Source organism: Morone saxatilis, unplaced genomic scaffold (assembly GCF_004916995.1).
Source record: "Morone saxatilis isolate NCDOM2014 unplaced genomic scaffold, NCSU_SB_2.0 Contig1, whole genome shotgun sequence".
NCBI lineage: Eukaryota > Metazoa > Chordata > Actinopteri > Moronidae > Morone > Morone saxatilis.
In genome coordinates this window covers 20,085,760-20,108,909 of record NW_023339651.1, presented here as the reverse complement: position 1 = coordinate 20,108,909, position 23,150 = coordinate 20,085,760, and the positions used below count along the sequence as shown (strand labels likewise).

At 39.7% G+C, this 23,150-nt stretch overlaps 1 protein-coding gene across 1 annotated transcript; it reads right to left on the bottom strand.

Annotated features, from left to right (window-relative positions):
• Nucleotides 1-231: 231 nt before the first annotated feature.
• LOC118332277 (germ cell-specific gene 1-like protein) lies at nucleotides 232-16,582 on the bottom strand. Its single transcript, XM_035667476.1, has 5 exons — nucleotides 16,228-16,582; nucleotides 15,061-15,108; nucleotides 11,655-11,807; nucleotides 1,975-2,086; nucleotides 232-699 (listed from the first exon to the last, which is right to left on the bottom strand). The coding sequence occupies exons 1-5, from the start codon at nucleotides 16,526-16,528 to the stop codon at nucleotides 399-401; spliced, it is 915 nt and encodes a 304-aa protein (XP_035523369.1). The 5' UTR covers nucleotides 16,529-16,582; the 3' UTR covers nucleotides 232-398.
• Nucleotides 16,583-23,150: the final 6,568 nt, after the last annotated feature.

Here is a 23,150-nt window from a genome sequence, read left to right as displayed (position 1 = left end):
AATCAAATCGTGAGGTTCTTAACAATACCCAGCCCTATTGTTTTGGTTTTTAGACCCACAACAGTACCTGCCCACCAAACAGCAGACAGATAAAGTTAGCAACTAGCTGGTGAAAGCTAAAGTACCATTTATAATTCATAGGAGTTAGTAAAGACCAAATCAGGAGCTAAAAGCAAAGTGAATAATGGCTGGTCAGAAACAGGAGTCCAAATTAACGGTAATTTTGTCCGTATCTGCTAGATTTTGGAAGTGTTTGCTAACATGTTAGCAACATGTGCTACTCAGCATCACCAGGATTCTCAACCAAGGTCTCATATTGTTTACAGTAATCATATTATTGAACCACACTGAACATGACAATGACCTACTGATGTTTGAAAATGCTACACACAGCTCCTCTAGCAGTACTCCTCTCCCTGTGGGTCGGGCAGGTCGTTGAGGTCCAGGAAGATGGAGGTGTTGGAGAGCTTGCGACCGTTGGACGACAGATCCAGCAGCTCCTCGGCGGTGCTCGGCACCGAGCTGATGTACATGTCCCACACCTGCTCCGGAGAGTCCAGCTCCAGCAGCTTCTGCTTGATCTTCAGGTTCTTCTCAATGTTTCTGCGCTTGTGCTTGAACTCCAGGATGGTTTTGGTGTAGCGGTTGATGGTGGTGACTGAGGACGCCATGCAGGCGGTGAAGGAGCTCCACGCCAAACTAAAGGTAAGAGACAAAAACAGGTCGACATCCTGGATAATGTATTCATTTCTAGAGGTAATAAATAAATGAAAATAGGCACTAGATAATATTCCAGGGGCCAGAGAGGGTTAAAAGTAGGAACAAAGGATAATTTTTTTAAACTTAAATTTTTTTAAGTTACTTTATGACCTTGACACAACATGCTTGCTTTCTTGAATAATTATTTAATGAAAACAAGTTGTCTTTATATTTCATTATCTTGAAATAACAATTAGTCTGTCTCAGCATAACAAGCTGTCAAGACCATTTTTTGTGATCAACTAGTAATTAGTGTTTGACAGGGAAACAAAGCCCGTTATCATAAGTGATCATAATGTTTTATTTTCATTTCTTTTTTAATTTTCTTTAGTTTGATTTAGTTTCCTGAGTGGGTATGCTTGTTTCAGCTTGTTTTATTGTTTAAAAAGGTTTAGTTTTAGTTTAGTTGTTTTATTATAATATGGAGGGTATTTGTCAAGGGCAATATTTAAGAGGTTCAGAATAGGAGTTACAATACAAAAACATTGACTACTAACCCTAACCCTAAAGTTATGTAGACATCTGAGTCTCAATAAATATATGCACCAATGCTTCTTGTGTTGAGAGATTTGACCAAATTGACAAAAAATAAAACTAAATTAAAGTAATACTATATTTTTATTTGATTTTATTTAGTTTTGTAAGCACACAATATTGTTTCAGTTAGTTTTTATTTTTATTTGTTAACTGTTTTTTGTTTAGTTTTAGTTAACTATAACCTTACACAGCCCTGACCTCATACCCATCCAACACCTCTGGGATGAAGTGGAATACAGAGCCTTGCAGCCTGGTCCCAAAGGTTGGTGGAAAGCCCTCATAGTGAGTGAAGGCTGTTAAAAGCAGCAGAGTAATGCCTGTGGTGTTGGAATAAGATGCAACAACCACATACGTTTATAATGTTTAGCTGTCCACATACTTTTGTGTAGTATATGTATACTGTAGCTTAACATTATTTTATCATTTATTTGTTTTCTTAATCTTTTTTGATATTAAACTAAATATATTTTGGTTTGGGACAGCTGGGTGGACAACATGTCAGCTGGGAAAATTCAGGAAATTGTGAAGATCTTAATTCTAGATAATATTGTCAATACTCAATATTGCTAATTCCTGTCTAAATGAATGAAGGTAATTAAAGTTGTTCTTCTAAAAGCCCATTCTGTCACTGGCCGGTACCACAGAGTCTTCCTTGTCAAATGCTGTATGTGAACTCACATGTACGACCAACTGTAGTCCCATGTCTGAGGTTTCCAGTCCTCCGGGCCCAGGCTGACAGTCAGCTGGAAGGCTGTGGTGAACATCATGTGGGCCACCATACCCAACAGACCTGCCAGACAGAGAGGGGACAAGAGATGAGACAGAACCTGACATCCTCCTCTGTGGCCAATCCTTGCACTTATCTTTAGTCACCACTTGGTGGCAGTGTTACATTATGCTCGCCTGAATATACATCATTTCCTGTAAATTCCCATTTATACTCCACTACAGAAATATTATAGTTTTTTGTCCCACATTTCTTTCACATATACAGTTACTTTACAGATTAAGATTTTGCATAAAAACACATGATAAGCTAATACAGGGCTTTTCATCTAAAGGACCCCCACTATAGTTACACATTAGACCACTGACCCCTAATTTTAGAGGATTTTATCTTAAAGGATCTCTCTCTTTTTTTGAAGATAATGTCTTTGAATAACAATCAATAAAATGACCACCACTACAGTACTGCTTCCCTTGTTGTTCCAATTCCCCAAAAATGTGATAAAAGTTTTGCTCTAAAACCCACTCAAGGACCCTTGTTTGTGTGTGTCTGTATGTGTGTGAGAAAGAGGTTCTTATATGTATTATTTTCAAAAAAGCAAGATCTGAGGTTTAATAGAAGCAAACAGACACACCTCCACCATTAGTTTCAAAGGTCATTAAAACCCTTTCAAATGACCCCTTAAGAAAAAGTTTTCACATGCTGTATAACTAATAATAGCTGAGCGCAACTTTTATTTATAGCGAATATATAGATAGGAGACTGTCACATGTGTGTACTGAAAATAATAATAATCTTGCCATTTTAATGCTTATTCTGTATATATATATATAGTATTTTCTAACATTTTCAGGACTTCGTTCCTCGCTCTCTGATGTATCTGACGCCTCTGGTTCTTACATGGAAGTTACCTGAATAAAATGTTGGATTTCTCTGGGTTTGAACATTGCTGGAAACATTTGAGATAATGTAAAGTAAAATGCACAACTACATATATAACATAGGTCTAGTGTTTCTAGACGTTTAAATGCAGAAATGTTATATAGTATGTCTTTAAATAACTGTTAGAGGACTGAAGACATTGAATGATCCAATATTTCAGAAAATGAAAAGTCTTTCACCTGTAATGGAGTATTTTACATTGTGGGATCGCTATGTTTAGTTTCTCTTCCTCCACTGCTTGTTGCCAGCTAATGTGAGTTAGTCACATTTAATATGCATAATGAGTCATACCTGGCCCACCTTTTATGGGAAAAGTGCATAACAGTGAGTCTACACCTTGGACCCAAGACTGCACCAAAAGCTTAATTTGCAGCAGAAATTATGTCAGCGTGCAGCCAAACAACCACAGATAGTTAGTTAGTTAGGTTCTTTGGTTGTTAAGGGCATTCTTATAAACTCAGGATAAATAAATCTTGCAGTAAATTTCACACAACAATTTAGATAAATGATTTATTCATGCATAAATCACAAGCCTCTGCCTATGACTTACAAATAGGATCAACTGGTGCAGTGGAAGATACTGAGGGATAAATATGCTAATCATCCAATCTGAGTGTTTTTGTTTGTGAGAGAAAAAGAGGCAAAGAGAGAGACAGAATTGACTGTTTGCTAAGCCCCGCGTCCCCCGCGGTTGCTGTTACCAAGCTTTCTGCTTTCGCACGGTGCAGTTTATAATGATGAGGGAGGCGGATTTATCACTCAAAATTCATTGTGATTTTTTGAAACAGTGGGTCCTTGATTTCAGTAGACAGAAGCAGACTTCTCATTCCCAGACAGGGACTGTTGATTTTGTGGGCTGACAGCAAGCAGATTTTCTCAGCCCTAGTTAGCTAAAGAAGAAGAGTTGTTTAAAAACTCCGGCTGTGCGGTGGTTTTCCTTTGTGTTTTTTTTTTCAGCTGACTTTTTTAAAAACCAGAACCCTGCAAACATCTCCTAAATGTGCACATGATGGCTACATAATGCTAAGGGGCTAATGCTAATGCTACATGTCTCAGGTAAAAAGTCAGCAGGCTATCCTAAGCAACTGATGCACGTATAAGACATGTAGCTCATCGACATAATAAAGATGGACGAAAGTGAAGCCAATGTGTGAATAATGTCACCAGAGGAAGATGGCGGCAGCTGTATCTGGGATATTTTGGCTTCATTTTTGGAAGTGTAAGTAAAATGTTATTTGTTCTAACATAGGCCTAACCCCGGTGAAGAGAAAACTTGAGGTTTATATGTCGTGTAATGTTGGCTGGGGTTGCTGGAATATAAACTTCTCTTTAGGAACAGGACAGAGCTCCAAACATTAGCCTACACTCTGATATAGCATCTTGACTGGCGGGATTTTTTCCTACGTAAGCTGTAACATATTTAGCTACTTGTGGTCTTGGGCTTCGGAATTAATGCTAGCTTCCTAATTATAAGCTAGTTAGCCAGACATGCTAACATGCTCCAAATGATCCGTTCCTTACAATTTTATTCTTGTGTTTTTGGTTTCGGGAAGGCAAAGGAATACACTACCCTTCAGAATCTTTAAATATGGACTATCACTGTAACTACAGCCCCATACACAATGTTTTTACATGTGGAGAAATCCACAGGAATGAGAGTACAACGTTAGTTAATTTAAGGGTTCTGTTCTGTCTTCCTGCTCCATTCAGAGCTGCTCATTGTTCCTTTTTCAAGTACACTTCTCCTCGTCTGATTTTTTCTGATCCCCTTCACTTATTTTTTCCTTTTGTGTCTGTGTGGTACTTTTTTCCCCCCCGGTTATGTTCCAGATCTCAGCGCACAGGCTCTGGGCTCTCCTCACGCTGGACTTCTCAATGCCTATAAAATAGGAACAGGAATAAAAACCAGCATGTGTAGCCTACCAATCCGATTACTACATAAACCCCCCAAATCCCTGGACTGAACAAGAACGCACCAGATTCAGCACCAAACACCTAAATTCCCATCTCATCCCTATCAGTGCTCATGTTTATTCCTAAAGATCTCCCAGTGCAATATTATCATAATGTTATGCAGATCAGAGGAAGCTTTGTGTCAGGATGAGCGGAACAAATCTGAGATTGGAGTCTTGGCACGTTCTGTCATGTGGAAATTATGCATGTTCTGCTTACACAAGGTCCGATTATCATATGAAGTCAATAAGTGTCAATTCAGGTTGTTTATTTTTAGTGCCACAGCACTTAACAAGGACACACAGCATGATAGACGTGGCATTCCTTACACTGTTGAGCTGTATTACAGAGAGAATGGGGTCTAGTGTCAGCAGTAAATATCGCCATGCTCGACACCAGCCACTGGAGGGCAGCAGGGTTAACTATGAATGAAAGAATGAATAAATGAATGAATAAGAGAAAAGTTTTTGATGGAGTTCTGATCTATAAATAAATACATACCACAGTGCCCGACTGTCTCTTTCCTTTTTCTTTTTGTTCTGTTTTATTAAGACATGTTGGGCTCAATCCTCAATGAAAGCTTTATGATACATGTTATGTCTAAATTATCATGCTTAGAATACCAACTTTTATTTCGGTTCATTTTTGTATTTTATCTATTTGATCAAAAAATTAAGATTGACTAAGGGTACAATAGTTAGCTGAGAGACTATATTTTTCAGTCTGGATTCCGGACCCACCTCATTAAAACCAATCTGATTGATGATTAAGATAAGAAAGCAGGAAAAAAACACATTTCTGCTACACACAGTTACTTTTTTAAATTAGTAAATTATCAAAGAAGGGAAAGAATCCCTGAACTGGCAACAACTGCATGTTACTGGAAACAAGCCATCGGAAATAGACATCAGAGTTTCGCAGCCACAGTCGTTTTTCCTACAAGCTTGTAACGAGCGAGCAGTATTCAGTTGGTTGCAATGTGCAACTTCGCTACTAGCTGCAACTACACACTGGTCCTTTAAAGGCCCCATATACTCTGTGCAATAACAGAGATCTTGCATATTCACTGCACTGTGGAAGATAAAAAACTTGATCACAATCTGTGATATCACGTTTTTGGCATGTCAGTGCGATGAATGTCTGGTGAACTGTAATACTACTGTAAACATAAGATTTACTTTACTTTAAAGACACAGTAAAATAAAATAAACAGTCCCTACACCTATGTGTTAAATTTGACTTTTTTCTTACATTATGCTAAATATATATATAGGAGATTTTTTTTATTATGTTCATATCAAAATGCCTCTCCTGTCTCATCCTGTAAAATACTGCTGATGACACATCTTGAAGGCGGGGGGCATATACATACATACATATACATTTATTTCTCCCTCCTCTTCCTCTTCCTGGTCTGATGCTGTGGGTGAGAGAGGAGTGTGCATTGAGGCCACAGCTCCTTATCGTGCTGTGTTTGCTAAGCCATGCCACTTTGGAAGGACTTGATTTAAATCCCTCTTGTAATTATACCCCGGCCACATGTTTGTTTACCTCAGGAATAGTATGTTAATGCTGATAGGCGTGTAGTACAAATGTTGTTGCTTGGCAGTGGAAATCTTTAAAAGGAATGTTGAAAAAGTGCAAAAAAAGGGCAGCATATATTAGCAAAATGATTACTGATACAGGCAGAGATGGACCCTGGGAAATTCTGCGAAGCTAAATTAAATTAAGCTAACAGAAAATGAAAAAAATAACCTTAATGTAAGCTGCAGTCTCACAGCAAGCCGCCATCCCTCCCTCCCCCCTACCCCAGTGAATGGCATTTTAGCCTCTTAGCCTCACCTAACTGCAACCTACCACCTACCCAGGTAAATACAGGCTAAACTAACCAGGATGTAAGATTTCTCAGTTATTGCTGACACCACAGCAATTTACCTGTTGGCACACATACATACTGGGGAGTGCACCAAATTTAATAGAATGCCATTTATTGCAGAACTTTTTTCTCTTTGTATTTCTTCCACACTCCTTTATTTCTTTTTCCTATCATGTACTCACACGCTACCTCTTCATGCGCTCTCATCATCCCCCAGATGATTGACAGCTATAATAAAAGTTAATCTGGTCCCTTGTATTGTTCCCCTGCACCTCATTATCATAACCACTCTCAATCTATTCAGGCCATTAAAAACAGAAACAACTTTTAAATGCCTTCCTTATTTTACAAGCACACTAAACCCCTTTGTGATAAGCTTGGGAAGCAGTTAAAAAGCCAGCAGGCTGGGACAGACGCTATAAAAAAATGGCAAAATGAAAATTTCTTTACCCAAGGATAAAAACTACTTTCAGTGTGAACCTAGCACGGATCATCCCTCCGTTTGCGCAAACAGCTCACTTCTCCAGACAGTGAGTCACGTATAAATAAAACATAACGCATGTAGACAGGGATGACAGGTTCAGATACTGTTCGACTGAAAGTTAGAACGGGCAAAATGCCAGGGCAGGGCCGTGAAAGCATAACTCATTCAAGCTCGTGTTTTAGAGGCATCAGCAGCAGGAGAGCATGCCGGGTTCAACTCCTGTCAGCTGAAGACGAAAAGATGAGGACGCAACGAGTGGACGGCTGAAAGGCGGTCAACAATTCCTTTCTGTTGTGATACACTGACACTTAACATGGTGTCAGCTCAATATAAAACCTATGCTAGATGTAGAATGCACTGAAACCCAAATGTTTTCTGGCAGTTTTCCTTACCCCGTGATGCTGGGATGTGGAGCAAGAGCTGAAGTTTTGTTAAGGATATTTGTACAAGGTTGCTAAGGACCTTGTAAGATTTCCAGAAATTGTCTGCCAAGTCAGAAGTGGCAAGTGGGAGCTAGTTAGGTATACCTCTGACCTTGTTGCCTGTTCTTATTTGGATGCCAAAAATTATTTGGGCTTCTGTACAAAAGCCCTGTCCAGTTCTAATTTAACGGAGGAACCTTCATATTAAAGCTGCCCTAATCAATATTTTTCACACAGATACTCACAGACACAGATAATGGAGCCATTATAATATAACCTGTTTCATCCTCCATTCTAGTTACCTCCACGATTACGAAAATGAATCCAAGGATGTGACTGGATTGTTGGATTTCACATCAGTAGTGAGGTGACAACAAAAGTAATATTGTAACTAATTAACAATAGTACTGAAATGTATTAGTAGTGAATTACACTACTAGTTACTAGGGAAAGTTATATTATTACTTTAATAATATTACTAGTAATGAGTTACTGCCCAACACTGATATGATAAACAAAGAGAATTACCTCCCGACTTTCTGCAGTTAGCTTTCAAGCTATAGAGCGTTTTAGCTTCTTTCAGTTCATTTGTTTTGTTTTTACAGCCTCCAGTTTTACTGTTTCGGTTCAGTCTCATCAACCTCATTTCCAGCAGCAGCAGGCATCAGCTCATACACTGCCCGGCACCAAACAGCAGGCAGACAAAGTAAGCTGATAGCTGGTGAACTTAGTGGACCATTTTGTTGCTAAAGAGATATAACCCTCAGGAGTTGGCCGAGACCAAAACAGAGCCAAAAGAGATTGAATATTGGACTTGCATGACTCCAAATGAATACTAATGCTGCTCTAGCTCTGCTGGATCTGCAGATAGTTATCAACCAAGGTGATAATATGTAAATTTCTACTGCTAGCTCTACTTCCCCCAAGTGGCCAAAAGAAACCAAGTAATGCAGGTTTAAGGTACACAAATTCTTGAGCAGTTGCCAAAAAATAAGTAAAAAAACAAATGAACAAGCATCATGAATAACAAAAGCAGTAATAACTTGAAAACAGATAGATATATGCTAATGAGCCAGTGTCTAATTATTAGGCTTAGCTATCTGAATATGCATACTGAACAATTACCTTATGAATTGTTCCTGATTAGCTCTGAATCAGCTGCTAAATGATACATAGTAAATGGACTGCACTTACTTTATCACACATTTGTGCAGAACACTTTACAGTGCCACCCACGCACACACACTCATAGTCACACACACTGCTCTGTCCTTGCCGAAGGACACGTCAACATCAGGCAATATATTTATTGACAGAAACTAGGCTTTTGTAAAGCAGAAGATATGTATTACAATAATGTAACATTCTGTATGTGTACTAATTCGCTGGCTAGCATCTAGTGTGGCTGTTTAAAATTCTGCTCACTATGTAAACATGTATGAATTATGTATGTACAATTCTACCAAAACTTGTGAGGTATTCGTGATGATGCTTTACACGTGACACAAAAATGGCAACATTAACTGAGGGCCCTTATTCAATTGAAAGACCAAAATATGTCTGTGGCTCTAAATCCCTAGCCCATTAATGCCTTTTGATGATGTAAACCATTCAACCTAAGTCATAAATATATCATTTGGTTTTTACAAAAAGGCTTAGTAATTTCCTAAATCAACTGGGCACTGTAGATTTTTGTAAACGTTACATGAAAAGGCAGAAACATCAATTTGTTGGGGACTATTTTTGGCTGCGGATGAATATATAAAAGTAGTGTACTTGAGAGTATTTACTGCAGCAGGATGGTGTGTGCGGGATTAACTCAGAATTCCTGATTTGGTTCTTGAATTATATGTACCTCAGTGTTTCCTGATATTAAAGCAGACATGTCATTTGCACTGAACTGCACAACAAGAACAGACAGATGGATGTCACATGACACTAATGAGGAACCAAGCATTTAAAACAAAGTTTGAAGGATATTTAACCAGTAAGGGCACAGCCTCTTACTGCTCCACATGCCAACTAGATCAAAGGGGACTTACTCTGACTCTGTACTTAGCATTTCTCAGACTAGGAGAATCCCATTTCTAACTCCAAGATGATCAATATGCAACCTCAGGCTCAGCAAGGTTTTAATATCCCGTGTTTCTGAAAAAGAGTTTCTCCAAATCTTTGTCAATGGAGTCAGAAGTGTGTCACACAAAATTCTCAACTGTGTTTGCTGATCATTCTTTTATAGACCCAAAGCTGAAGACTTCAAAGAAGATAATATTTTCTGATCTCACGATAGTTCGAGGAATATGACAGTGACTTCACTCTCCTTACCTAAACCTAATAAAGACATAAAGGGAAATTGTGTTGCTCGTCATCCTTGGTCTTATTCCCACATGTCCATTATGACTTTTGGCCACAATCAACACCTCAAACATTTGTCTTTTAGACTGACTAAAAGCAAACAGACAAAATGCTCCCCTGGAAATTGCAGGAGCTACTGTAACGAACTGAAGAACTGAGAAGACCAATACCATTCTCTGCTCCCTGTAAAGAAGGTTTCTGTCATGGGTAACTGTGCTCACTGACCTTCTCTGACAACTCATGCTATAAGCTGGAGACGCTGTTAAGAAGTGCTGGGCAGATGGATAAACTGTTGTTTATCAAGAACTCTAACCTTGCGAGGCAGTTGGACTCGCAAGGTGTGATGGCCAAGAAGCAACCATTCATTAAAAAACAAAGGCAGTTTCCATGAAGGTTAGTATAGGTTAAAATGAATGGTGCTAACATCGATGGTATCAAAACTGGGGAGTATTTCTTCATTAAAAGAAGAAGAAGCTTTTCTCAATGAAAAAGACATTTTCGCTCTTCTCCCAACTGGCTTAAGTAAGAGTTTGACTACGTTATATGGTTGGTTGATCTGATTGGTTTACCCGTGATAGACGACATTAGATGCATTCAATCTTGCATTCAGTTCAAGGTTAACAAGTGCACAGAGATTCCCTCATCACTTTCCACCACAGGGCTGACTCCATGCACCCAAGAATTCAGGCTATTGTAGAACAAAAAGGCAACCTTACTGGAACTACCAAGGTGTTTCTAATAAAATAGATACTGTGCATATGGTCATCAAAGAACATGTTCAAAGTGGACCCAGGTTTTGCAGGGGCTACAATTATTCAGCCTCGGGCTCTTTCAGACATTTCCTGAACCTAACCTGTCAAGTCACTAAAATGCTGCGAGTCATTGCTGTTGAACTGAGCATCTTTCCCTGCTGATTCACTGCCCAGAGTGTGGTGGTCGGGATCATTTTCACAGAGTGGATTAGAGAGAAGGTCATTGTTAAGTCCTCCACTGAGAGAGGAAGGCAGACTGCAAACCGACTTCTTCTCAGGGGCTGAGAGGCTGCAACTGGCCTGGAAATGTGATTGGCCAAGTGCCTGGAACTAGAACAAAGGACTCAATTGTTTTAAGCTCTAACTGAAATGAATATTTTATCTAGTGGAAATAAGGTTAGCAAGTAAGGTTATATAGTCCTCACTTTCTGGGTGAAAGCTAGTTAACCTAGCATGCTAGCTTCCACTTTCCGAGTGGAATAACAAATTACCAGGCGGATGGGTCCTCAGGAGTGTTGAACGACGTAAAGACAATCATCTGATAGCCGATGTGGGCTGGTTGAAGAAGGTGAAAAAACCTCTCGTATTTACTGACATTCTGCAGTACCCACTCAAAGACCTAAAGCCTAAACACAGCTGCATCCTGCAAACATCCTGCAAACTGTTTTATCCTCTTATGAAAACTGGTAACGTATTGTTAAAGTTTTCTCACACAAAAAGTGAGGAGAATTTAAATTTCAGTTCCCCTTCGACGAAAACAAAAAAACAACATGGGGCTTTTGGATTAGATTCATTTAACTGGACTCCATTTGACGGCAAAGACAGCAAATACTGTGACGGCACTCACCTGAGAGCACAGTGAATATGGCAGCGAAGGCATTGAGCTTGAGGCCGTCGATGACATTGCCAAAGTGACACACCTCTATGGACATGAGGATGCCTCCGGTGGCAAGCAGGAGGATGTACAGGCACTCGGCAACAATGCACAGCCACAGCACTCCTGCAGAGAGAATTGGTTATGAAAAAGAAATAGCAAAGAGGAAAGAAAAAAAGACATATTCATGTTGTGGGGGACGAGGTGAAACACGGTTGAGTGAGTGATGGAGCGGGTGCAGTGATAGGAATTGAGAGAGAAGAGGGAAGGGGGGTGGGGAATTGAGAAAGAATATGGGTAAGCAAGGGCGAAGGGGGAGGATAGGGACGGGGAAAAGAAGGAGGAAGGGGGGGAGAATGAGTCGGGAAAGGTGGATCATTGACCCCGTCACCCATATCATTAACCTTCACAGTCAGAGAAAGGATATATGATCCATCAAGAGACGTACAACATCCTGAGCTCTGGTCGGTGTGCGTGGTGGGACAAAATATCAACGGATTAAAAATCCTGCAAATGTAAGATGTGGTGTAATTGCATATATCACCCAAGGGCAGGTAGTTATTGTGTAGTTAATTAATCACAAAGTGGACTAAAGTAATATGTCTGTTACCAAAAATATCCCAGTATGAATTATGAATTAGATATGATGAGTTATATCCTTCAGCTAAGTTAGTTTTTTTTTTACCTGCTCTGAATTGAATACTACACTTCAGTAAAAGATTTATTTAATTAAATGTATAATAGGAAAAAGGGGATTACGGAAAATGTTATTAGAGGACATTTAAAGTCATAAAAATTAAGCTCATTTCGTAGGAGATTTTCCTCTCATTTTTCTTTGATAGATCTTATATTTGAATCATATGATACCAGAGCGGCATGCAGATGAAATTGTAGCAAAAGAGGCTGATGCTCTCAAGTGAATGTAAAGCGAACGGGGTCATTAGGGATGCACACTGAGAATCTGTTTTAAATGGTCAGTACCAACATTTAGATAAGCTCCTGGACAAATGATACTGCTATCTGTATTTATGTAACGTTACATAAGAAGCTGACAGGGCAAAACGTTCAAAAGTGTGGGCTCACTTTACTAAATTGAACGACAATTCAACAACTCAGGAAACAATTTTACTTATTTCTGCAAAAACGTAATAATAAAAAATCTTAAAATCTTTTTATGGTGTCTTTCTGTTTATTTTTTGCAGTAATATCAAAGAGTATTGATAAGTATTGGTATCGATAAGCAGTATATTGCTATTGGTGTCTATTAAATCCCAATGATACCCAGCCCTAGTGGTTGTGCAAAACCAGGACACCAAACTGTGTAAATGCACCGGCTTCCAAGATGATCTGAAGATTTCTTTATTTCAATAAACACCACACAAATATAGATGTTTTTAAAGAAGTTTCTTAAGTGGCTGGGCACTGTAGTTTTTAGCGAACATTTCTCAAGCAGAAGGAAATATCACATTTATTAGGAACAATGTTGTGCCTTATTAGTATTTTATTATTATTACTGATTGGTGGGTCCGTCCACCACTTTGTTCCAGATTAAAATATCTCAACACCAATTGAATGGATTACCATGAAATTTGTTGCAGACATGTACGCACTTTGTACGCATCTAGAAACATCATCAGGTTAAGATTTCAGGTCGTCTAATACCATGTTATTTAACCTAATATCTTCACAATGAATTACAATCTGCTGCACTTTGCTGATATTTTGTAAGTTTGAGCCATTTACCATTACCATTTAACATGCTAACACGCTCAATTTATTTATTCACAGGAGAACGCAATACTTTTTCATTGTGTTTTTTTTCTCTTTTCGTGGGGTCTATTGTTGACACTAAGAAAATAATATTACCCAGCCTTAACCTTTAAGGATAACCTTGTGAGGCACCGGGATGGTAATGTGGCATATATTTAATCCACCAGTCAGCACTTATTTTAGTGAGAAATAATAATTATTAAAACAGTCCGTCTGTCATTCCCAAGGTCTTCCATTCACGGCGAGGACTGTAACGAGTTGAGGAGACAAAATCGTCGAAAGGCGTATCTTTATGGATTAGAATTGACAGTCAGACTGTGGACATATGACACACTTTATCTTGTGCTCTAGAGTTCCGTGTTGTTACGGACACATAAAGGCATTGTTGAAATGCCATATTTCTTCAACAGAGATTGACGCAGTATATTCCCTGAACACAATGAAAAACAAATATTTTTATATGCAATAGTGCACTGAACTGAGAATATTAGTGAAAGAGCAGCTTTATTGGTCATGATTGAAATAAAATTTCGAAGTTAGAAGTTTGAAGTTCACCCATGATAGCTGGTGATAGACAGATGGTTCATCCTATCACCTGCCAAGAATTTTTTTTGTAAACACCTGCCCAACAGTTTTCAACAACATTGTCCCTCATGGTTCTTTGTAACAAACCATCTGGCACAGTCTGGTTACTTCAAGGATTGGGACATCATCTTCCTGACTCACAGCCAGAAAAATGCTGACAGGAACATTGCCCGGAAAATGTGTGGATGACGCAGCTACTATGCAGCTTGCTGTAAATTGACTTACAGAAATAACTGATTACAATACTTTGATCAACAAGCTGCTCCTGGCAAACTCTACTGCACCTATGGGATGGGGGGGTGCATACGTAATTGATTCTGGAAAAAAAACGCCTCCCAAACATAAAACGGCCAACAGGAACACAATGTGAGACTGAATAATGAGGTGAAACAAGATGCCAACTCACAGTCTGATTATCAGACTAAAGGCAGAGAGTGAAAAGCAGCTCAGGAGGAGGGCTGAGGGAACTGATTAAAGGGCATGAGACTGTAGGATTTGCTGCAACACCACTTATTAACTAACAGCTCCACTGTAATGAGGAATGATTTGGTCTTGGTATTACACTGTTGATCACATTAGAGAAAAAAAGGAAGATTTATTTGTTCAAAGCAAAGATACTATAAGCTAATGCCCTGGTGGACTTGCATTACAAGTAACCAGCAGTGAGCCCACTGATGTGGCTTCAGATGTAATGTAAGCTTAAAGATAAAAAGAAAGAGAACACGCGGCTCTCGGAGGCTGACAGATGTTCCGACTGTCTGACTGGTATTGCTGGTATTTCATCACTGTGACAAAAGATGTTAAATTTCTTCTCTAAAATGTCCACTTCAGTCAAAATGGTCACATGCTCATGGTAAGCAGCTTACTTAGAGTAAACAGCCCTTACGTTGAGAGAGCTGAAGATGTCAGGCCTTAAAAAAAGGTTGGTTTTCCTGCTCTGAGCAACTTCTCCACCTCATGTGAAAAATGGCGTTAAGTGCTACGGAATGAATGGTGGACTGGGATGTACAAACTGTATGCTTACCTCTTTCATTTGAAGGTGCAACATAAAGGAAACTTCTGCATTTTTCACCTGGAAAAGATTACAAATGAGACATTTCATTGACACTCAGTGGCAGTAAATTCACCGCTGCAACACCCTGATAAAGTGAAACAGGGGACTTCATTAGTATTCCATCAGTTTTCCAGACTGAGGCAGAGAATCACAGGTGACCTATTTCACTTTGTGTGCCAAAGATAAAGCTATAAAGCTGTGAATGTTAAATAAAATTTGAAAAACACCATTTGATCCAATCTGTGTAGGGATTTCCTTTCGTTTAATAACAAGTTCTGCCACTTCCCCCCCTCCTGCATGTCAGAATCTCCCGCCTCAAATTTAGCTTGTATGGTCTGGAGACAGACACAGACACTGTAGCCACATATTCCTAGATCCATGCAGCTCTCAGCTGGCTTATCTGGAACTGGCCCATGAATCAATTGAAGTGCTTTCACACACTGTAGTATATGCTGTAGGTAGAATAAAACATCCATCTGAAGTGGATATAAGAAGAATTTAATCTTGCTTTGTCCATGACACAATAAAACAGAGCAGCAATGGCTGGTCCTTTAATGGACAGAAAGTTAATCAGAAACTACTTTGATCAGATTTTAAAACAAAGTAGCAACAGTCTCTGGGTTGTGGAAGATGAAGATGCAGCTTTCCTTACTCTTGTATGATACTGAACTAAATATCTTTGAGTTTTCAGATTGATATTGTTAAACTTGGAAACAGTAATAAAACGGATCATCTTCTGGACCTTATCCTCATCCTCACTTTATTAAAACCTTGCTATGAAACTCCTGCATGTAATATTCTCTGGATGAACACGAAAACCTGCTTTTATTCTCAATACTGATGGCCAGGTGTTAAGATATAGGATTATGCGTTTCTGATGATATTTTTAATCTAACTTTCAAATTTTTTTCTGAGACTAATCCCGAGATCTGCTCTGTAGTAAAGCAGGATTACATTTCTTTTTTTCCTTTTTTTTTTTTACGGAATATGGTTCTAGAAGTAGTACTTATTTTTATATTTTATTTATCCAGTAGATCGACGTAGGTCTCCGTGGCGCACCTCTCAGCGCGCACAGCCCGTGCGCCCTGCTGCGCTCTGGTCCCAGCTCCATCCCGGCACCTTGCTCTACAAACTTACCGGTCATGTTGATGTTCTGCTCGCAGGAGAACCAGATTCCGGTGTGAAACTTCCTCATCACGTACTTATCCTCGCCGGTCTCCCAGATGTACTGCACCAGCCGCGTGTCGTTGAGGTTGGAGCTGTTGAACCTGATGCAGAACGACTGCTTGGTGGTGACCGGGCCGGTGCAGAACGGCTTCACCACTTTCCGCGTCCCCTCGCACCAGTAGCTGGTGGTGAGAGCCGACACGGCCAGGAACAACGCGAGGAAGTTCAAGGTGAGAGCCAGCGATGCTCTCCGCCGCCGGTCTATCCCCATAACGGCGATCGGAGGAGTGAAGACGCCTAACTTAATCCCTCGTTTTGTATGACACCGGACTCTGGCGAGTTCTCCTCCTCAAATCATCATAATCCGGTTATTCCCGTTAATTTATCCGCGGCTAATTATCGTGACGCGTCTGGCCCCTACAGTGCGCCTCTCACATCTGCTCCTCCAGCGGCTGACTCTCTCATTTTGTAGGCTGCCCCCCCACCTGATACACCCCCTTACACACAGACACAGACACACACACACACACACACACACACACCCTCTCAGCCTCATGTCACTGAGGAGATGAGCAGCGGAGGGTTCTTGATGGAAAAATCTGAACATAAAACTCCAGAAAAAAACATTCAGCGTCAGAAAATGATGTTTTCCTGAGAACCATCTTATGTCAGAGGTCCTGCTGTTTCATTGTTTCCAAAGCAGCTGGACTCCCTTCAGGAACACCTTGAAACAAATGATCATAATGATGCAGATCACTTGCGTCAAGGCTAATAATGACTCTTATTTTGAAAAAAATAGGAGAAGAAGCAAAAAAACTGTGTGCACTGAAAACAGGTGGCATCCCACTGGCAGGTTGGTTTGACAGTTAATAAAAATGATTTCTTCCAGTGGATTTTTATAGATATAGGTTTAATTTTCCAGACAGTTTCCACCACAAACGCAAGTGCCTATAAAAAGTATTCAACTCCCTTTGAGCTTTTTAAAGGGCCACTCCAGCCTTTTATTATCGCACTTCTATGAAGTCGGGGGACTCAGAAGAGACATTAAAAACAGAATGGTCTAAATTTGAATTGGCTATACAGCCAACATATACTGACTTTCAGTCAGGATCCTACATTTCCCATAATGCAACCCATAATATCTTTTCTTAGGAAACTTCATGCCCTTAGTTTGTAATGCAATTTTCTGTTGTCTCCAAGCCCAAACTGAAATGACCCTGATGAGATCACTATGACATCATCAGAGTCATTTTCTAGCTTCACCAGGGCCACAGAAGATATTAGTAGGATATCTGACGTTTATGTTTTATTGTTTTACAAAACTGGATCACAGTAGATTCATTAAGCAGTTTTTACAATGATCAACAGAAAAACATCAACAAATCTCTTCAAATATCTAAATAAAAAACAGATATAAAGGACATACTGCTATTCAAACCCTTTTACCACACACCTAAATCATCACTGGTGCAAGGTTTTTAGAATGTAGAAATTTTAAAAGGGGCTGAGTATACAGGCCCTTCATGTGAGGTGGCTGATTGACGCACAGTATGCTGACTACAAAACTGAGGTATGAATAATGGTTATTTGGGGCACAGACTGAGTGGGACTAATAAAGTTAGTTTTGAATCATACATCAGTAATAGCCTAACTTTACGCATGATCCATGATAATGAAGATACAGAAAGACAAAAATGCAACACATCTGCTCCCTAAAGTTGAAACCCCTCTCTGAGTCATCAGCTACATCAGTGTTACTCTTTTAAATCTCTGCACCTCCACAGACCAAACTCCATTTAAAAATCTGGTACTTTAAAACTAACATGCTAATGGACAATCTCAAGGGCTTCTTAAAGTTGAGAGCGTCTCTGAGTCATCAGCTACATCAATGTTACTCTGTTTAATCAAAAAAACTAAAACACCTCTGTAAACCAAACTTCATTTAAAAATCGGGCATTTAATACTAACATGCTGACAACCACATCTGCGTCATTAAGTTGAGAGCTTCTCAGCAAAGAGATATGTCTCAAAAATAGCAAAAATAGAATATGGACAATATTTAAGAGACCCACCAAAATCTCACAAACCATGTTTTCAGGGGAGCTCATGTCTCATTAATCTCTCTTTGATAAACTATGACCTTTGTATCTCCCTTAATTTGTTTTGCTACATGCTCTGTGGAACTCGTAGGTGGGGGGTGGCTGCACAAAGCACAGGCCTGTGACACTGGAGTCCTGCATCTGCTTTATCTTTTTCTAACAAGTGCCTAAACAGAAACATCCATCATGCTTCATTTGCCACTATATTGGATTTAAAGAGCAGATATTGTCAGGAAAACAAATTAAAAACACGTCTTTGAACATTTGGCAAATACATTCATTAAAAGGTTTTCTCACTATGCTGACAAAGAATGTAATTCTGCCTGCATTATATTTCTCTCACAGCATATTTGCTGGTGCTAATAGGTATAAGAGACTGAAAATAAACTTCTGCTAGTAAGATGTATTGGAAGATAAAGACTAGATGACTGTCTGGTTGAGTGAATTTGTGGATAAAACTGAGAATAAAACATGGAATTAAAGGTCTACTGTGTACCATTTAGGAGGATCTATTGACAGAAATGGAATATAATATTAATAGGTATGCTTTCATCAGTGTATAATCACCTGAATATGCAGTCATTGTTTTTTCAATTCCTTAGTATAGCAGTTTATATCTACAGAGGTAGTGGGTCTTCAATGGATCCGCCATGTTGAACCACCGTGTTTCTACAGTAGCTCTAGATCTAGCTTAGTTTTCTGTGAGTTGTGTGCCCACCATAGTTTCTCCTACAAAATTGGACGGTGATAGAGCTGTATTCAGTTTGGTTGCAAATCTGCAACTTCACTGCTAGACGGCATTAAACCTCTCTCAACTGTATTTTGCATATAAAAGGACATATTTGGACTTTAAAATCATACTATACAAATCCAAGTCAGCTCAGCTCCACTGAGGATTTATGTGACTGATGTTAGAAACCTGGATTAGAGTATAATAAAAGAAGAAAGGCGTATATATACTGCATGTTTTTTAAACGTAACTTTCTCCCCAGTGATTTTTTTCTTTTTTTTCTGAATGTGAACCCAGAAACCCAAACCAGGGTAGCTGTCACCAAATATAAACATTTCCTACATCTGTTTATTTATTTGGGGCCATAACATCAGGGACCTCTTGCAGACCCCCCCCCCCTCCCCATGAAAGGAGAGAAAAAATGACTGCTGACATCGAAAGTTTATCACTCCACAAACAGACAGTTACCACCTCCATGTAACTGCTACCAGGGGAATAGCTCTGCTGAGGTCGGGTCAGGGTGGGCAGGACAGCTTTCAATCAGGGACAGAGGCACCGAGAAATCCATCATCCAACTGCTAATATGTGGGCCGAGTTTTATATTCATACAAATATTCTGCTTCTATGAATGTGTGTGTGTGTGTGTGCTTGTCTGAGGATATTCAGCGCACTGTGATCTCCATCAGTAATTTCCTCTGACTACATGTGGTAGATATGAATAAGAGAGAAAAATGGTGTGTGTGTGTGAGTGACATGAGGGTGTGTGTGTTAGAAGGTGGCTGTCGAGGAACTGCAAACGTTTGTCCCCTGAGATTAAAAGTCATCATTCTTTCCTCCTTGCCTTCCCCCTTCTTCTGACCTACACCACCCTGTTGCGCGCACACACACACACACACACACACTCGCAGTATCAGTGCAGCAAGTTTCATGCTGGCTCTGCCCCCAGAAAGCGAATACAATGCGTCAATTTCAGCCCCCTTCACATTCTTCCCAGCGTCGAACGAGAATCATAATTATTATCAGTGATGTATGCACTGCCTCTGCTTCCCATCACATCCAACATATCCTCACTCTGTGTGTGTGTCCCACGGGGCACCAGAGATAATCAATAGTGGGTTACAGTGTCCACAGTGCCTGGATGTGACACACACATTGTGTGAGCCTGCATCCTCAGGCCTGTTATCCTGACTTAAGGCATGCTTCTCTGTCACCTTCAGGCTGATCTATACCGTTACTGTGGAGGAGGAAGGGCTCACTTGGACTGGAATATTTCTCTGCTGAGGGGCCAGCACTAAAGCTTTACTCCTTTTCTGCCCCAAAGCCAAAGAAGAAAGACTCCCAAGGACGGCTGGTGCGATAGATTCTCATCACACGCTGATGACCTTGCGGTGGCCCGGATGAGCAATGGAGGCAGAGAGATAAATATTGGAGATGTTTCATCTTTGCAGGAGGGCTGGTTTGCATAGTCGGCTCCAGTGATGGACTGTCAGAGGAAAGGGTGCTGCTTGTTGGGTGAGGTCAATGGGAAAGTCATCAGTTTGTCTTTTCTAACATTATCAGCACTTATTAATACATGTGATTTATTTGTATACATTAAAATGTTTATCTTTTTCATAGGAGGATGACTGATGGCTGGGCATCGTGCTTCACACATACGCAAAGAATGACAGTATCAGCTGTTTCAGCAAGCGCCTCCAAAAATTAACATACGTTACTGTTCAGGTGACAAAGCCCTCGAGTGGCTGTAGTAATTATGATGGGAGCAAAAGAGAAGTCAGGTGAGAGTATTATAGAGCCAATGAGTTTTAAAGTGGGAGGACATCCAGCTTTTTTATGAGCCAAAAAAATAAACAGATTTTGTTGTGATTTAATGTCAATAAATGGATCAAAAGGATGCCAAAAATAACTACACCATGATGGCGATTGAATTCATACTTTGTAAGGTCTGTGTGCAAGACGACAAGCAAAAAAAAATTGAAATGCTTGTTTTCTGAAGGGAGATTGGTTGATCAGGGCTATCCTAACTTAGCTCATAGTAAAGCAAAACCGATAGCTGGAATCAAGTGACCGACATATTTTCCAACCTCTTCTCTTACTTTTCGCCAGCAATCTTCTTTTTTGTCCAATCCCTGTATAAATGTGAGGTAGTATCATAGAACTCTGGATGCACACAGACAGCTACAAGTGGGGGTGGCACCTCCGTGGCTCGCGGCAGACAGGTTGAGAAGAGAGAGTGAAGATAAATCCACTTTTTAAACCCAAAAGTTTAAAAAATAAACTCTGTAAACAGCTCCAGATCAGAGCACAATCCGGTGTTTATTCCTCCAGACGTTTGGTGATAACGCAGCATTACACTGTAACCAACCAACCAGTCAATGTTTTTTTAATAGGGTTCAAAAGAGAATCAAAATTCATGACGTATTAAATTGCAGTCTTTACATCCCGTATGCCTAATAACATAGGCTTATTTTCCAAAGTACTGATTGTGCCTATCATTCTCAAAGCAAAAGCTATTTAACACTTTGTTCATTAGCAAATCATCAGTCAGGTCTTTGTGGATGTGACTGAAAAGCAAGTTGTTAAGCTGTTTCTCTGTTATTGCAGATCTCTCTTGAACACTCAGCTGCCATAAGCAGACCACTCTATTTTTCATATAATTAATACTCAGTTCAGAGATTAATGTAAGGATATATCCAGGTGAGGAAAAATGGCTTTTAACCCTTTAAGATTGGATCCTCAGTTGTACCCCTATTTAACAGTGTATGCCAAAGAATTTACAAAAAAACATTTCTTTGTATTTTTATATCGAAATGTAATCATTTTGTCTTCCTGTAAAACAAAATGTGACATGAACTAACCAATTTCAACAAATAATATCATAACATTCACCCACCAATCAATCTTCTAACTTTTAGTGACGCAGAGCATAGATTCATTAGTTAGTTAGCTAGCTAACAGCATGATAGCTACTGGAGCGGAGTGTCTCCGGGGGCCGCAGCTCTCTGATTACTGTACAAAAGCACAACTTTATCAGTGATTTGGGTGAAACTGGATCATCTAAGGTTAGCTGACTTAGCCCTGGGATGCCAGGAAAAACACCTTGGTACTGTATTCCCTGTTGTCAAACTGTCCTCTGTCCCTCCCTAGCTGCCTGTTTTTACAGGAAATATGTAAATATGCTGAAGCATTCTGATTCCTGTTTCACGAGGACTTTCAAAAAACAAACTGTAAATTTTGTAAAATGTAATTATTATTTATCAATATGCATACCATTGCATATGGTAAACCGTTATTATTATTATGGCTTATAGAAAAATAGCAAAACCAACACATGACTATCAACTTAAAAACAAATACAAAACAACTAAGCTGTTGTTTCAGAACCATGGACAGCTCTCCATTGTGTCTAGGGATTCTGAAACAGTACTTTGTTGTCACTTAGCCTAAGGCTATTGCAAGGTTAAATTTCAATAGTCCTTTACAGCGCCTCAGTCACTTCATCCTGGTGCCGGGCATTTATAGAAATATTACAGGAATATGACCGGCAGCAGTGTGTCTATGATCCTCTCGCTCTCCCACATCTACACGTTGCTACTAGTCACTTTGATGATAAATGCAAAGTACAGAGTATATACAGTAGGCTACAACATAGTATATAGAATTTGTAGTATATAGTTTTGAGAATAGAATAGATCCAAGATTAATATTACAGAAGGGGGCACTTGAGAGAAACAATTACAAATGTGTCTGCTAATTCAGCACCATGGGCAGCGCTGCAACAATGCATTTATAGGGAAATTCAGGCACCAGCAGCATTCATTTAACAAAGGTATTGCAGATACAAAGTCTGTCTTCACTCACTGGTTGACAGCAGCCAGCAGGACTGTTACCGTGGGAGGCAGGACAGACAGAATGGGCTGGTCAAATCTCCTAGCCAGTACAGATGTTAACAGGTCAAGAACTCAGAAACAACTCCTTGGGGGGGATTGTCATTCATGTGGTGTAGCACCATCATCAAGGTGGCGTAGTGGTCAAGGCACAGGTTAGGTGCTTGGGTCTGTTGT